The 15,114-nt window shown below is 32.9% G+C and overlaps 1 protein-coding gene across 21 annotated transcripts in view; it reads left to right on the forward strand.

Annotated features, from left to right (window-relative positions):
• Cspp1 (centrosome and spindle pole associated protein 1) overlaps nucleotides 1-15,114 on the forward strand; it is a 129,948-nt gene that overhangs the window by 61,842 nt on the left and 52,992 nt on the right. For 18 of the 21 annotated variants that reach the window (XR_002483686.3, XR_013423991.1, XM_021724890.3 and 15 more), the window contains 5 exons: nucleotides 191-399; nucleotides 2,471-2,592; nucleotides 3,347-3,425; nucleotides 9,316-9,445; nucleotides 11,185-11,332. Coding sequence is in view for 19 of the 21 variants with exons in the window: in XM_021724890.3 (XP_021580565.2) it covers nucleotides 191-399; nucleotides 2,471-2,592; nucleotides 3,347-3,425; nucleotides 9,316-9,445; nucleotides 11,185-11,332 (688 nt within the window). In the remaining 2 variants the exon portion in view is untranslated. The remainder of the gene's footprint in view (nucleotides 1-190; nucleotides 400-2,470; nucleotides 2,593-3,346; nucleotides 3,426-9,315; nucleotides 9,446-11,184; nucleotides 11,333-15,114) is intronic. The other 3 variants (XM_078017134.1, XM_021724898.3, XM_078017132.1) reach the window with 1 other exon arrangement.

The raw sequence follows: 15,114 nt of genomic DNA on the forward strand, positions 1-15,114 counted from the left end.
TATTCCCTGGGAGCCTCAATTACTCATTTGTAAAATAAAAATTAGATCTTTAAATATTTTATAGTTGTAAAATTCTGTTATTCTGTGACTGTCTTAAATGACTATGGGGATAAAGGGTCTTTTGAAGTTCCTTCCGCCTCTAAATTTATGATTCTATGTTAACAAACAGATTTTTCTTTCTTTCTTTTAGCCTGATAGGCTAAAGCACTTTAGTACGGCACCAAGACACCGTGAAGAGATGATTCCACCTGAAAGACCCAGAGTAGCTTTCCAGACACCTCTCCCTCCTTTATCTGCCCCGTCTGCCCAACCCATTCCTTCAGTTTACTCCGTCCCTTCTCAGAATGAAGATTTGCACAATGGACTCAACAGTACTCTTGGTGAAATGGTGCCTCCCAGGTGCTTGTTTAAAATGTTTTGTGTTTTGAAATTAGGTATGGTATTGTTATATATTATGTTTAGAAGGATATGCTGAAGCAGATGACATTATCCTTCAGAGATTTTGTATCATTAATAGCTTTGCCAGATAATTTCTCTTGAAATTGATTTTTGTTGTTGGTCTAAAACTATTATAAAAACAAAGGAAATCTTTTTTTGTTGTTTAATGATGATTTATATTTGTAGAATGAATTGCTAAGTAAAATTTAGGTTTGGGTCATATTTTTAATACCTTTTATCATAAAGAAAGTATGCATTATCATCAATTTTATTATTTCCATTTGGCAAACATTGACGTCTTCCTTCAACTTATGCAGGAAAAGTTTCTAATATGGCTCTTTTGTGTATATGATTTTATTTTAGCTTCTTTTTCCTTCAGTTCTTTCTCTGATTATTCTGAGGCTATGCAACCCAAATGTCTGGAATAAAAGTGTGGAGATTATAAAAACTGTTTTTTAGGTATTGGAGTAAAAATTTGATTTCTATAAAAGGCATCATGCTGTACTAGACTATATATATAAAGAAAATTCTATTAACACTGCTGTTTTCTGGTTTATACTTCCTTTTTGTAGGACTCAATCTTATTTTTTGTTTACTACTAATGTTAATGTTAACATGCTTTACATTTGCATAATGTATTTAAATCTATAGGTTTTTGTTTTAAAACTTTTAAAGCATTGATATTTCTGGGCTGTCTTTCCTTCTTTGAGTAGGACTTGGTCTTTTATTTGTCACTAACAAATCATAGGGCTGTGTTTACTGTATTTATCAAGTGCTTCATTTTCTCTAATGGCTTCTGTACTCAAAAGAGGGAATTTAAAGGACAGAGCATTGTGGTTTTAGCATTAGATTAGGGATCATAATGCTTCACTTCATGTCTGGAATTTGGAAAGACTACATCTTTGTTGAATGTCAAAATTTCATTTGTAAAAGTGGAATAATAATATTTTTCTTATCTACAGTTACAGAGTTGTGAGGACTAAATATTACATAAGTCATAAAATTTAGGAGTTGGTGATAACAGCTCATTTTCATAATTGTTATTTAGTTTCTTTGTTGAAGTATCTGTTGTGAGGATAGTGAAGGTCGACACATGGAGTGACTAGTAAATATGAGAAATATTTACTACTGAAGAAAATGTAATGCATTCTTAACTCTTTAGAATCATTTTGGAGTACATAATAAAAAGGAGAATCTGTTAAGATAAACTAAAAACTGAAAATATTTCACATTGCTCCTTTTCTTTTTCTGTTATCTTATAGGATTTCCCTTTGCCATTTTTAGTATTAGAAAATACTGCATGGGTGGAAACACAGAGCTATTTTCTAGTTAGTAATAAAATGCTGAAGTTGAGATTTTTCAGAAATTTTAAGTTTATGGAATACTAAAGATTACATCAAGACTTTTACTGCTGATATTTAAGTAATTTTTATTTCCCATTTAGGTTCACTTCCTGTGAAAGAACGTTTTATAAGTTAAAAAAAAATGCTCCTTTCTCCATATGGAATTATTTGTAATATATAGTTTTGTATCTTGTTTCCCTTTCTTCCTGGACTTTCCTTCCTCTTTTGTGTGTGTAGTTCACTGTAACAACATGGAAATTTTCCATGCTTTCTTTCTCTTTTTCCTTGAGGTTTAAATGTTCCTACTTTGAATTCCTTTAGCACTTTGTGTTTACTTGTTTTATTTCATATCCTATACTTGATTGTAATTGTAATTTTTTTTCAGAATTATTTCTGAGAGAAAAAGATTGTATCTCTTTTTGTTTGATGTTGGTACATAATGATTATTGGGTACTAAATGATTGAATATTAGCTTGTTTTTTCTTGTATAAGTATTGTACTTGAGATTGTGAAATTTTATGCTATTTGATTTGCTTTTTAATCATAATTTTTGACGAATTAGAGCAAGATTGTGGCTTTTTCTAAACTAGTGATTGGGATTCCAGTAATGCTTTTGCAAAAGAATAATATCTTGATTAAATGTTTGCAGTAAAATATGAGAAGAATTTTCCATTTTTCGTTTGATATAGGGTTGCACCTCTACCTCCACCTCCCATACTTCCACCTCTAGTTACCAACTATCGAACTCCTTATGATGATGCATACTATTTTTATGGTGCCAGAAACACTTTGGATCCCAATCTTGCTTATTGTAAGTGATCTCTAGGGTAAATATCTTTTTCCAGTGGTTTCATAAGAGGAATTGATTTTTATGCAAGGAAAAATATATAAATGAAAAAAACCCCACAGCTTTTCTAAATTCAAGTATTATATATTGAATAACTTAATAAAGTAAACATCTGTATCAATTCATTTTTGTTATTATAATGAAGAACCCGGAGCAGGCTACTTTATAAAAGATAGAGATTTATTTTGGCTCATAGTTTTGGAGGCCAAAAATTCAAACAGTATGTACAGGCTCTTGTGAGGTCCCTCTTCTTCTGCCAGGTGCCATTGTGGCAGGAGTATACATGGATCTCTGCCCATGTAGTCTTTCTTTATAAAACCATTAGGTTTAATCATGAGGGCTCCACCCTAATAACCTAAGCTAATCTAATTTTTAAAAGTCTCACTGTAAAAACACCACAGTCAAATTAAGTTTTCACTTTCTCATTTCTTTTAAGGGATTAAACTCCTGCACGAGGGGACAAATCAAATTGAACCAATAGCAATACTCACTTAATAACCTAGTGATATTTGTTAGTTATTTCCTTTTCATCTAGATTTAAGAAATAATTATTTTGTGTTTTCTGGTGGTGGTCTTTACCAAGTCCTAATCCAGAAGAACATATTGATGCTTTTACTCAGCAAATATTTCATCATGTGCTTTTTCCTTTAGGGATAAAGTGTTATTAAAAGGGTACTCTGAAATAAATGTGTTTTTTTTCCTTCTTTTTTCTTTTCAGATGGTTCAGGAATGATGGGAGTACACCCTGCAGCTTACGTTAGGACTCCTATCACCCAACAACTAGCACAACCTATTGTGTAAGTCTTTAGTTAAAAGACTTTTTTTTGCCCCTACTATTTTTATGGGTTAAAATATAACATAAAATTTTACATCTTATGCCGCAGTCTGGCTGGGCACGATTCAGGAGCCACTTGTCAAAAGAAACGAACTTTATTTTTAGAACCACACAAGTCAAACAAAACAGCTCCTCAGGAAAAACCCTCAAAGCCCAAATGCCACCACTGGCTTCCCACTAGCCTCTCTCACAAAAACACAAGCCTCTCCCACTCCCACAATCCTCCTGCTCTTGAGGCCGATTGGCTGGGTCGTGTAGGTGGAGCCAAAGAAGTCCCCCAATGAGCAGCTCTGTGGTCTGAAAGGGCAGGGAAACAGCCCAATGAGCATCACCGCAGAGGAGCCAATCAGCTAGATGTTGCTGGGGCCTCTGTGAGCCAATCATCAGCCTGCAGCTGGAAGTTTGCTGGGGCCCCTTCGGCTGTGGCTCTCAACAATCTTAACCATTTTTAAGCAGACCTTTTCCAGGGGTATTTAATACATTCATAATGTTATCCAACTATCTCCAGAACTCTTTTTAACTTGTCAACTGAAATGACATATCCATTGAACAATAATGGTATAATCCCCGTGTCTTTTTCCCTTATAATCTTCTTTCGTCATAAGTCACCATTCTATATAGGTGACTCTATGACCAGTGTGATTCTGCAATCTGTAGAATCAGAAAAATGATAAATTATACCCCAATGATTAAAAAAAAATAAGTCACCATTCTATTTTCTATCATTTTTGGTAATTGTAAATACCTTATGTGAGTAGAATCATACAGTATTTTTCTTTTTTTGATTTTTTTTCACTTAACCTATGTTCTTAATTTTCATCTGTTATGGCACATCAGAATTTCCTTACTTGAAAGCTGAATAATAGGGGCTGGGACTGTAGCTCAGTGGTAGAGTGCTTGCCTCACACATGTGCGCACTGGGTTTGATCCTCAGTACCACATAAAAATAAAGATATTGTGTCCATCTACAACTAAAACATAAATTTTTAAAAAGATGAATAATAGTTCATGTTATATACCATAAATATTGTTTATTCATCCATTCATAGATATACGGGTTGCTTCCAAATTGTAGCTGTTTCAAAAAATGCTGCTTAGTAGCATGAGTGTACAGATATTTCCTTGAGACCCTATTTTCAGTTCTTTTGGCATATATACAGAAATGAAATTGCTGGATCATGTTCATTCTTTTTTATTTATTTTTTTGGTGTAAGGAATTGAACCCAGGGGTGCTTTTCCACTGAGTCACATCCCCAGCCCTTTTTTATTTTTTACTTTTAGACAAGGTCTCACTTTGTTGCTTAGGGCCTTGCTAAGTTGCAGAGGCAGGCTTTTAACTTGCTGACCTCCTGCCTCAGCCTCCAAAGTCGCTGGGATTCCAGGCATGTATCACTGTACCTGGCTGTAATTCTTTAAAAAACATTTTTAAGGCAACTGGAGGCTGTGACTTAGTGGTAGAGTCCTTACTTAGCTTGCACAAGGCCCTGAGTCCCCAACCTCCTGAATTTTTTCTTTTTTAAGGAACGACTGTACTGTTTTTCACATTAGCTATACTATCTTCTGTTCTTACCACCAGGATATAAGGGTTCCAGTTTCTCCACATACTTGTTAACTTGCTATTTTCTGTTTTTTCTTCTTTTTTTTTAATATTAGTCATCCTAATGTTTGGGTTGGTGTTTCATTGTAGTTTTGATTTGCATTTCCCTAATGATTTAGTGATATTGAACATCTTTTCCCTTATTTAGCCATATAAGAGTTTATTTCTGGGCTTTCTATTCTGTTTCCTTGGTATAAATGTCTGTCTGTATCCTTGAACAACATTTTCCAAATTTGCCCTCAATTTATTTGACTCCAAAAGATTTCTTTGTGTAGACAAAATGACAGCTGTAGTTTTGTTTTTATTTATTTTTTAAAATTTATTTTACCCATTCTAGCACTGGCCAGTGTTTACATTTAGTGTAATTCTTGTTAAGGTAGAATTTTTATCTTTCATTTTACTATTTTTTTTCCTATATGTTTTATGTAAATTTTGTTTTTCTATTCCTAAGGGAGGAATCATTGTTAATAGCCCCTAATTAAAGGACTTTTTGTTTTAAAAATTTAATAGCATTATAACCCTTGTTTCTTTTAGTATAATTCTATGTTTTTGTGGCTTTGCTCAGATTAAAATTAATATCTCAATTTAGAATAATTGAGTTTGGATTAATCCCAAGTTAATATACAAACTTTTTCTTCAATATAATACCATTCCTTTTCCTCTACTTGGTATTATTATTGTCAGATTACATCTGTATATTTAATCTCATCAACATAGTTTGGAAATTTTTGCTTTATCCAGTTGCCTTTTAAATCAAAGAGTTAGAGCATTAGTACATTTGTAATATCTTTTGGTTGTATATGTAATTACCTTTACTGTTGCTCTTATTTTGTGTTTCTTTGGTTACTGTCATATTTTCTTTGATTTTACCTGAAGGGCTCTTTTAATATTTAATATTTCTTATGGAACAGGTATGTTGGGAATAATTTAAGTTTTGGTTTATTAGTATCTTAGTTTTTCATTTTTGAAAGGTAGTTTTGGTGGATATAGAATTGTATTGGTTAACAGACTTTTGTTTTAGCTCTTTGAATTTATCATTCCCCCATCTTCAGTCCATTGTGGTGTTTGATGAACTGTTAATCTCACTGAGAATTCCTTGTATATGATGAGCAGTTGTTTATTCTCTTGCTGTTTTCAAGATTTTCTCTTTGTTTTTATCTTCTAGCAGTTTTTGATATATGTAGTTGTGAATCTCTGAGTTTTTCTTACTTGGAGTTTGATGAGCTTAATGGATGTGTAAATATTTTTCATCAAATTTTTGACCATTATTTTTCAAGTATTCTTTTTATTTTGTGTATGTCTTCAAATATTCTTTATGTCCTTTTCTCTGTTTCTTTACTTTCTGAGACTCCTGTTACACATATATTGGTTCACTTGATGGTGTGTTCTACAAGGTTTCTAAGGCTTTGCTCTTTTTTTTTTTTTTTTGTGGTGCTGAGGATTGAACTCAGGGCCTTGTGCACGCAAGGCAAGCACTCTTCCAACTGAGCTATATCCTCAGCCCTCTGCTCATTTTCTTCAGTCTTTTTCTTTGCATTTTAGACTAGAAAAACTCAGTTGACCTGACTTCAAATTCACTGATTGTTTCTTCTGCCTGTTCAGATCTGTTGTTGAGTTCCTCTAGAGACTTTTAAAAAATTACCAGTTGTTATACTTTTTTTCCTGATTTTTAAAAAATTCTAATTTGTTATATATATGATAGCAGAATGCATTAATTTTTCAGATCTCTGATTGTATACAAAGTATATTCACACCATTCGTGTGTTCATACATGTACTTAGGGTAATGATAACCGTCACATTCCACTGTCTTTTTTACCCCCATGCTCCCTTCCTTTCCCTCCCACCCCTTGGCTCTATCTGAAATTTTTATCCTTTTAACTCTATCATTTCTATTATGTTTTAATTCTTTTGATGTATTTCTAACAGCTATTTAAAAACTATGTTGAGTAAATCTAAAGTGTAGGATTTTTCAGGCTTTATATTGACTATTTTTCCTCCAGCAAGTGGCCCATACTTCCTTTTTTTTTTTTTTTGCAAGTTTTGTAATTTGTTTGTTGAAAACCATACATTTAGAAGCTCTTCTTCCACATGCCTAATTTTTATTACTGTTTGTTGTTTTTTGTTTTCCTGGCTATTTTTTAAGTACCTTTTGTGGCTAGTTAATCACTGAAGCCCCTTTTAGGTTAGCTTAATAGGTAAGCTCGTGGTTGGACTGAGATTTCTGTAAAGGTCTTAAACCAATAAGTCTCTCAGCTTTTGCCAAGGGGTTCTGTGTGTGTATTGAGACAAGCCTTCAGTATGCAGGCAGTTTATACCTTTGCTTTAGCTTTTACTTCCTGTATGTAGAGAACCTCAGTGCCAGCCAGAGGTGAGAAATTATTCTTAGAGTCTTTCTGAGCACTGACCAGATGCACTGAATGTGGCTTTCTAGTTTCCCAGATATATGTTGGAGCTTTTAGTGACTCTATAAACATACCATTTCCCACATTTTTTCTTTACTTTTATTGGTCAGGTTTTGCTTCTCCGAATTGTTAACATTGCCTTAGATTATTAAACACTTGCTTTCTGCAAATAGATAGGGGCATTAATGAGTATTGAATGAATTAAATATGTAAAGTGTCTAGAACAGTGTCTGACATACTAATTGGTGTTAGTATAGTCAATATTATAAAATTAATTACTACAGTACATTAATAAAAAAAGGAAGCTATGTGATATTATCAATTGGTACAGAATAGGTATTAATAAAATTTAGTGTTCCTAGTTTAATCACTATTAAATACATAACTCATGAAAGTATAAATATGAAAAATCTATGTCATTATTTTAATGATGATACATTTAAAACATTATTTTTAAGATTGTTCTAACACCGCTTTTTTTCATAGCCTAATTGTATGTGGAGCAGATTTATAGAGAAAGAAAGGACATAGATACATGGATGAGAAAAGAAGAGAGAAAAATAGTACTATTTATAAAAGCATATGCAGATAAAATATTAGAATTAATAAGTTTTAGTAGAATTACTGAATACAAAATTAATATATAAAAATAGTTGTAGAACATGGCGGTTTCTTAAATAAAAAGTTACTGTATACAATCCTGTGCATACAATCAAGATAAGTAAAACATACCTACAAAGACTTGTTTTAAATTTTCATAGCGTTATTTATAAAATCAAAGAGTAGAGGGCTGGGGTTGTGGCTCAAGCGGCAGCGTGTTCGCCTGGCATGCGAGCGGCCCGGGTTTGATCCTCAGCAACACATACAAAGATGTTGTGTCCGCTGAAAACTAAAAAATAAATATTAAAAAATTCTCTCTCTCTCTTTAAAAAAATAAATAAATTATTAAAAAAAGTAGAAACAGTTTGTATGTCCATCAACTTGTGAATATGGATAAAGAAAATATTTTATATCCAGGCAGTGAAAATACTATTTAGCAATAGAAAGGATCCAACTACTGATATAACAGAGCAACCTCAAAAATATGATCATTGAAGGAATCCATACATATTGTGTGGTTCTTTTTATATAAAATGTTCAGACAGAGAAAATCTGTAGACAGCAATCAGGCTACTTTGTGATTGGAGGGAGCGAGGGGTGGGGATTGGTTGAGATGGATTTAAGGGATATTTTGTGGATTATGGAAATGTTCTAAAACTAGATTGTGGTGATGATGGCACAACTCTGTAAATTTGCTAAAAATTATTGATCTGTATATATAATTAATACCCCCATCATTTCTTCCTTTCTTCTTGAACCTTAATCTGACTACATACATCCTTAAACCCATTCTATTTGGAAAAGTCTAACTTTTCACATTATATTGTTTTATTTTTGAAATGGATAGAAAGTAATTTTTAATAAGTAAATATTTTACTAAGTAAACCATTATTTGTTATGGTGTTACTTGAGGGATTTCCTTTGTGTATTTATTTTTATATATTCAGAAAAGTGCCTAAATTCTGTATAACTGCTTGACGAATTATCCCAAAGTGTTTTCACTTCCAAGTAACAATCACCTAGGTCAAGAAATAGATCAGGTATTTGAAAGTTTCATGATTTGTCAAAACAGAGACAGGAGGGAAGAGTTTATGAAGAGGTTACTATAGAGAAATGACTTATAGAGAAATGCCCTCTATTTTAAGATGTTTTTATATGCTGATCAGTTTCAAAGGACTGTTGCATTTTCTTCTTGGATTTTCTTATTCTTGAATGATAGGTGAATTCAAATTAATTGTTTATTTGATGCAGCAATACAGTTGGACAGAATGAACTGAAAATTACAAATGATCGAACAGTAAATTCAGGATTGGTCTTTGAAGATAAACCAAAGCCTTCTAAACAATCACTTCAGTCTTATCAAGAAGCTTTGCAGCAGCAGGTATTTACTTATTCATTTTGTGTCAGACATCTTTTTTGTTAACACAATAGTCCCTTAGAACTCAGAGTATGGCAAGGCAGGGAAAAAATAGTTATAATTCAATGTAATAAGTTTTGAAGTAGATATACTGAAATGCTGTGGAAAGCATAGAATAGGGAGCGTAATCACCTGGGGTTACTGGGAAGGCTTCACATGGTAGTTAATGGTTGAGCTGCATTTGTATGGTGAAAAAGTTAGACATTTCTGGTATATAGGAGAATTAAATTCTTTTGGGGGAAGAGTTAGATTGTGCTGGATTGTGAAGGATTAGGTAATAAAGAGCTCTCAGGTTCTTCTTTTTATGGACAGTCAAAAGAAGGAAATTTTAATCTGAGAAAAGGGAAAGGATTAGTTGATGTAAACAAATCTGACTTTTAGGAAGATAACTTGTGATGTGAACAATTAGCAAAGAGATGTGGCAAAGAAATCCAGTGAACTACTAAAGTAGTCCAGTCAGGCGGTGATGAGGCCCTGAGCCAGATGGAGAAGCAGAAGGACATCCAAGAGACAGTTCTGAGGTTTCATTGACAGGACTTAGATATAGTGAATGAGAAAGAACAGAAGGCTTGAAGATGATTCTGAGTGTTGAGTGTTATAATTTAGGAGAATAATGAGATTGTAAATCAAGAAAGGGGATGCAAGTAGTAGAATATGATAAGGGAGAGAAAATAATAGATTTGATTATGGTTTGTAATGCTTTAAGAGAGTTTATTTAAGAGTAACTATCTAATGTATAGAGGTTTTTATTGTTGTTTTTCAACTCTTTTATATCTGGGAGAGCCCTAGGACTCTTCTTAGAGATCTATGAGGATCTCTATATATCTAGCTAAACTAAGGTAATTTTTCTATAAAGTTCTACTTGGGATATCTTAAAATACTTCTATTTAACTTTTACATGGGGAACCTCTGAAAAGATAAAAGATAGTTTTTTTTTAAAGTTATAGTATAAGCACCATTACTTTTTGTATGTTAGGATTCTACAAATAGAAGACAATTTTGAATGAGCACTGACAAACCTACATTTACCAACTCTAGAAGTTTGGCATGTGATGACTTCTTTACCTCTGCTACAATGAAAGAGTGCCTAGATTTACCATATGGTTTTGAGTTTAAAAATGACTTTCCAAAATGTAGATTGTTGTTCATTGCCTATCCATATGTCTCTAGAGAACAATCTTGTATTTATACTTGGTGATTAAAAAATGTATTTGTTTTGTGTGTTTTATAAATCTGTACTTACTTTGAACCTTCAACCTCTCTGAATTCTGGGAATAGACTTTTACCTAGAAAGAGTAGGTTTGATGAGGTAGAGATTAGACTTTGTGGCCGGATGCTTCCAATGAAAAGGTATATAGAAAAGGAAAGAAAGGAGATCCTAATGGTCCCATGACACTGGTGAGATTGGAAAAGAAATGATCAGGATAGAAGTAGAGGAGAAAGGGAGGAGTTGGTTAAGTTTCATGTGGGTTTAGTTTCTGGGATGGGAAGGATAGCAGCTATATATTGTAGCCGTTAAGGTATTTTTAAGTTGGATGTTGGATATATTTTTTGATTTTAAACGTTACAGTGAGATGTACTGAAAACAAAACCTGGTTTTTTTTTTTCTTTCTAAACCAGAGAAATAAAATATCTGGTGTTACTAACCACTTGTATCAGCATACTTGTCAGTACTTACTTTAAATATATCTTATGTTGTCAAGATTCGGGAGCGAGAAGAAAGGAGGAGAAGAGAACGTGAAGAAAAAGAAGAATATGAAGCTAAATTGGAAGCTGAAATGAGAATTTACAATCCTTGGGGGAAAGGTGGAGGTGGTGCTCCTCTCAGGGATGCAAAAGGAAACCTGATAAGTATGCTGTTTCCATGGATTTGTTTTAAAATAAACTAAATTATATTTAACTTTTGAAAGAGTAAAAAATATAGGGATTCAGCATTTAAAGCAAGGTCTCTTTTTTTCTTAATGTGATAGAAGCATTTTGATAATGAATATAGCAGAGTTTAGACTTTCTTATTTAGAATCCTATTAATTTATTTTTATTATAAATTGTCCATCCTCTGATAATATAACCCAACTGTATAGAAAAGTTCATGTTAGTTGGTAGGTATTTACCCAAACTAGAACTTGGAATATTTTCTTTTGTAGTAAAAATAATAAAACTTTATGACTTTTTTCCTTAAGACTAGTAAGATATCTTAAAAATAAGTACTTGGGGATTGTGGAAAGGGAGCTTATATTTAATTCATATATGGAGTATATCTGCTCAATGTAAGAGTTCCTTTAAAAAAATACTTGATCTCAGAAACTTTCTGGTAGGTTACAGAATTATGATGTTATTTTTAGTTATTTATTCTGAAAAGTTTCGATCTAGTAATGGAACAGTTTGAAAAAGTAATTTCACAACTTGGTATATATATATTAAACGTAGTTTCTAACTAGCTTGTAATTAAACAGATTTAAAATGGAGTAAGATAATGGGCTTTTGAAAATTGATTAGAAATAAGAAATAAAGGATATTAGAAAAATACCTATTAAGATGTTAAAAATGTAGATTTTTTGTTCTTCATATGTTATAGGGATAGGTAAGTGATAAAATGAGAAGATTGCTAGATATTTAGTTATTAGCATCCTTATGTATTATAGCTTTTATTCTTTGTTAATTTTTTAAAAAAGGTACAGTTGAGATGCAGTTAATAAGGTAACTCTTTTCCCCAAAAGATTTATTTCTTTGCTCTCTTCATTTCATGAATGCTTTCCTCACAATTGTGGAAGACGGAACTCTATATTACTTTAAAAAATTTTTTTAGTTGACCTTTATTTATTTACTTATATGTGGTGCTAAGAATCAAACCCAGTGTCTCATACTTGCTAGGCAGGCACTCTCTCATCTGAGCCACAACCCCAGCCCTCTATAATACTTTAAAAATTTCTTTTATATATGATATGATTTTAGGTGATGCATAGCTGATTTTTTAAAAATTGTCATAGTTAAATGTTTATTTGGATATATTGTTAGAAAAATACTGGTTTTGTACTTATGGATAGTGTAATAATGTTTCCTTTTAAAGTAGAGGTATTACTTAAAGGTGTTAATCAAGGCAGTTAATGAAAATTACTGTAACAATCCTGAATTCTCTGAGGCTTATGGCAGTATAAGTTTACTTCTCAGTTATGTCATATTCTGATGCTGTTTAATGGTTCTTCTCCAAGAGATGACTCAGAGACCTGGACATTTTCCATTATGTCAGCATTCTGTTTTACCTTCTAGCTGCACAGGTACTGGGAACATGGGTGAGCTCAAGTTGAGAATTTTTTACTTTTTGTATGTTGGAGATTGAACCCAGGGGTGCTTTACCACTGAGATACATCAGCTACATCCCTAGTCCTTTTTTTTTTTTTTTTTTTTTTTTTGAGACAGGTTATTGCTAAGTTGCTGAGGCTAGTCTGAACTTGTGATCCTTCTGCTTTAGCCTCTTGAGTTGCTGGAGTAATTATAGGGATGGGCCACTGTGTCTGGCAAGTTGAGGATTTTGTTGAGCCCTGACTTGGAAGTGAAGGAAGGTTACTTTTGGCTTCATTCTGTTGTTCAAAACTAGTTATAGGTGGATTCTAACATAACTGCTTAGTACCTGGGAAATCTAGTTTCTTTATGCCCAAGAGGAGGGCAAGGGGTTGATAATTACATAGGTAGTCTTTGCTATTGGAAGTCTAAATTGTGAATTGATGGAAATTTAATAGTTGCCACAGGAGAAGTGTTTTAATGACTGAAACACTGGAAATAAGTTAATTTCTTAGAACTTTTCAGACTGACTCTAAAATTATTTCCAGTTCAGATAATACAATTATGGTGTTCTATATGCATTTAATTGGTAGAAATATGTAGGATAAATGTGGGTTATTGAATTATAAAGTATTGTTTTAGAATTGCCTGACCTAATGGGAATAGATAAAACTCTTTTGAGATTTTCATTTTGGGTAGTAATGTTTAGTTTGCTTATTGAATACTGCAGTTTTGCCATGAAATAGAAAGGTATACTCTTTTATCAAATACATTGGAAATAAATTTAAAAAATTTTTTTAGTTGTTCTTTTTAGTTAAACATGACAGTAGAATTCATTTTTAAAATTTATACAAACATGGAATATATCTTATTATGATTGCAGTCTTGTGGATGTACACAATGGTGAGAGTCACTGTGGTGTATTTATATATATATACACACACACACACACACACACACACACAAAGGAAAGTTATGTCAGATTCTTTCCACTATCTTTCCCATTTGCATGCCCATCCCTGCCTTCCCTTCATTCCCCTTTGTCTAATCCACCGAACTTCTGTTCTTCCCTTCATCCCCCTTGTTGTGGTTAGCATCCACATATCAGAGAGAACATTTGGCCTTTGGTTTTCTGAGGTTGGCTACTTCACTTAGCACAATAGTCTCCAGATCCATCCATTTAATGGCAGATGTCATAAATTCATTCTGCTTCATGGCTGAGTAATATTCCATTGTGTATATATACACCACAATTTCTTTACCCCTTTATTTGTTGATGAGCATCTAGGTTGGTTACAGTAGCCTAGCTATTGTGAATTGTGCTGCTGTAAACATTGATGTGGCTTTGTCACTGTAGTGTGCTGATTTTAAATCTTTTGGGTTATGCTGAGTAGTGGGATAACTGTGTCAAATGGTGGTTCCATTCCAAGTTTTCTGAGGAATCTCCATACTGTTTTCTAGAATAGTTGCACCAATTTGCAGTCCCACCATCAATGTATGAGCATTCCCTTTTTTCCATATCCTTGCCAACATTTGGTTTTACTTGTATTCTTGATAATTGCCATTCTCACTGGAGTGAGATGGAGTCTCAGTGTAGTTTTAATTTGCATTTCTTTAATTGCCAGAGTTGTTGAACATTTTTTTCATATATTTATTGAACTATAGCCATAGAAATATGAATATATTTCTTCTTTTGAGAAGGGTATGTTCAGTTCCTTTGCCCATTTATTGACTGGGTTATTTTTGTTGTTATTTAAGATTTTTGAGATCTTTATATATTCTGGAAATTAATGCCTTCTCTGAGGTGCAGGTGGCAAAGATTTTTTACCATTCTGTGGACTGTCTCTTCACACTCTTGATGTTTCCTTTGCTATGAAGAAGCTTTTTAGTTTGACTTTATGACGTTTGCCAGTAAATGGATGTGTCTTGAGAATATCCTGCTAAGTGAAATAAGCCAGTCCCCACAAACCAAAGATCAAATGTTTTTGCTCAGATGTGGAAGGTAAACCTACAATAAAGGAGAGGAGAGGAAGAAGAGAAGTTCAGTAGATTAGACAAAGGGGAATGAAAGGAAGGGAGGAGGTATAAGAATAGGAAAGACAGTAAAATAAAACTAACACAATTTTCCTAAGTATACATATGAAATCACCTAAGTGAACCCCACCATCATGTCTACCCCCAAGAATGGGGTCATAATTACAATAAGATAATAACCTATGCTTGTATAATTTTATCTACTGTCATGTATAAGTAAGAAGAATTAGAAAAAAATCCAATTCTTCTGGCACCCAATTTACCATAATTTATTTCTGGGCTCAGTTCTGTTTTAAAATTGCAAAGTATGATTCCTCCAA

The sequence above is a fragment of the Ictidomys tridecemlineatus genome, chromosome 7, assembly GCF_052094955.1.
Source record: "Ictidomys tridecemlineatus isolate mIctTri1 chromosome 7, mIctTri1.hap1, whole genome shotgun sequence".
NCBI lineage: Eukaryota > Metazoa > Chordata > Mammalia > Rodentia > Sciuridae > Ictidomys > Ictidomys tridecemlineatus.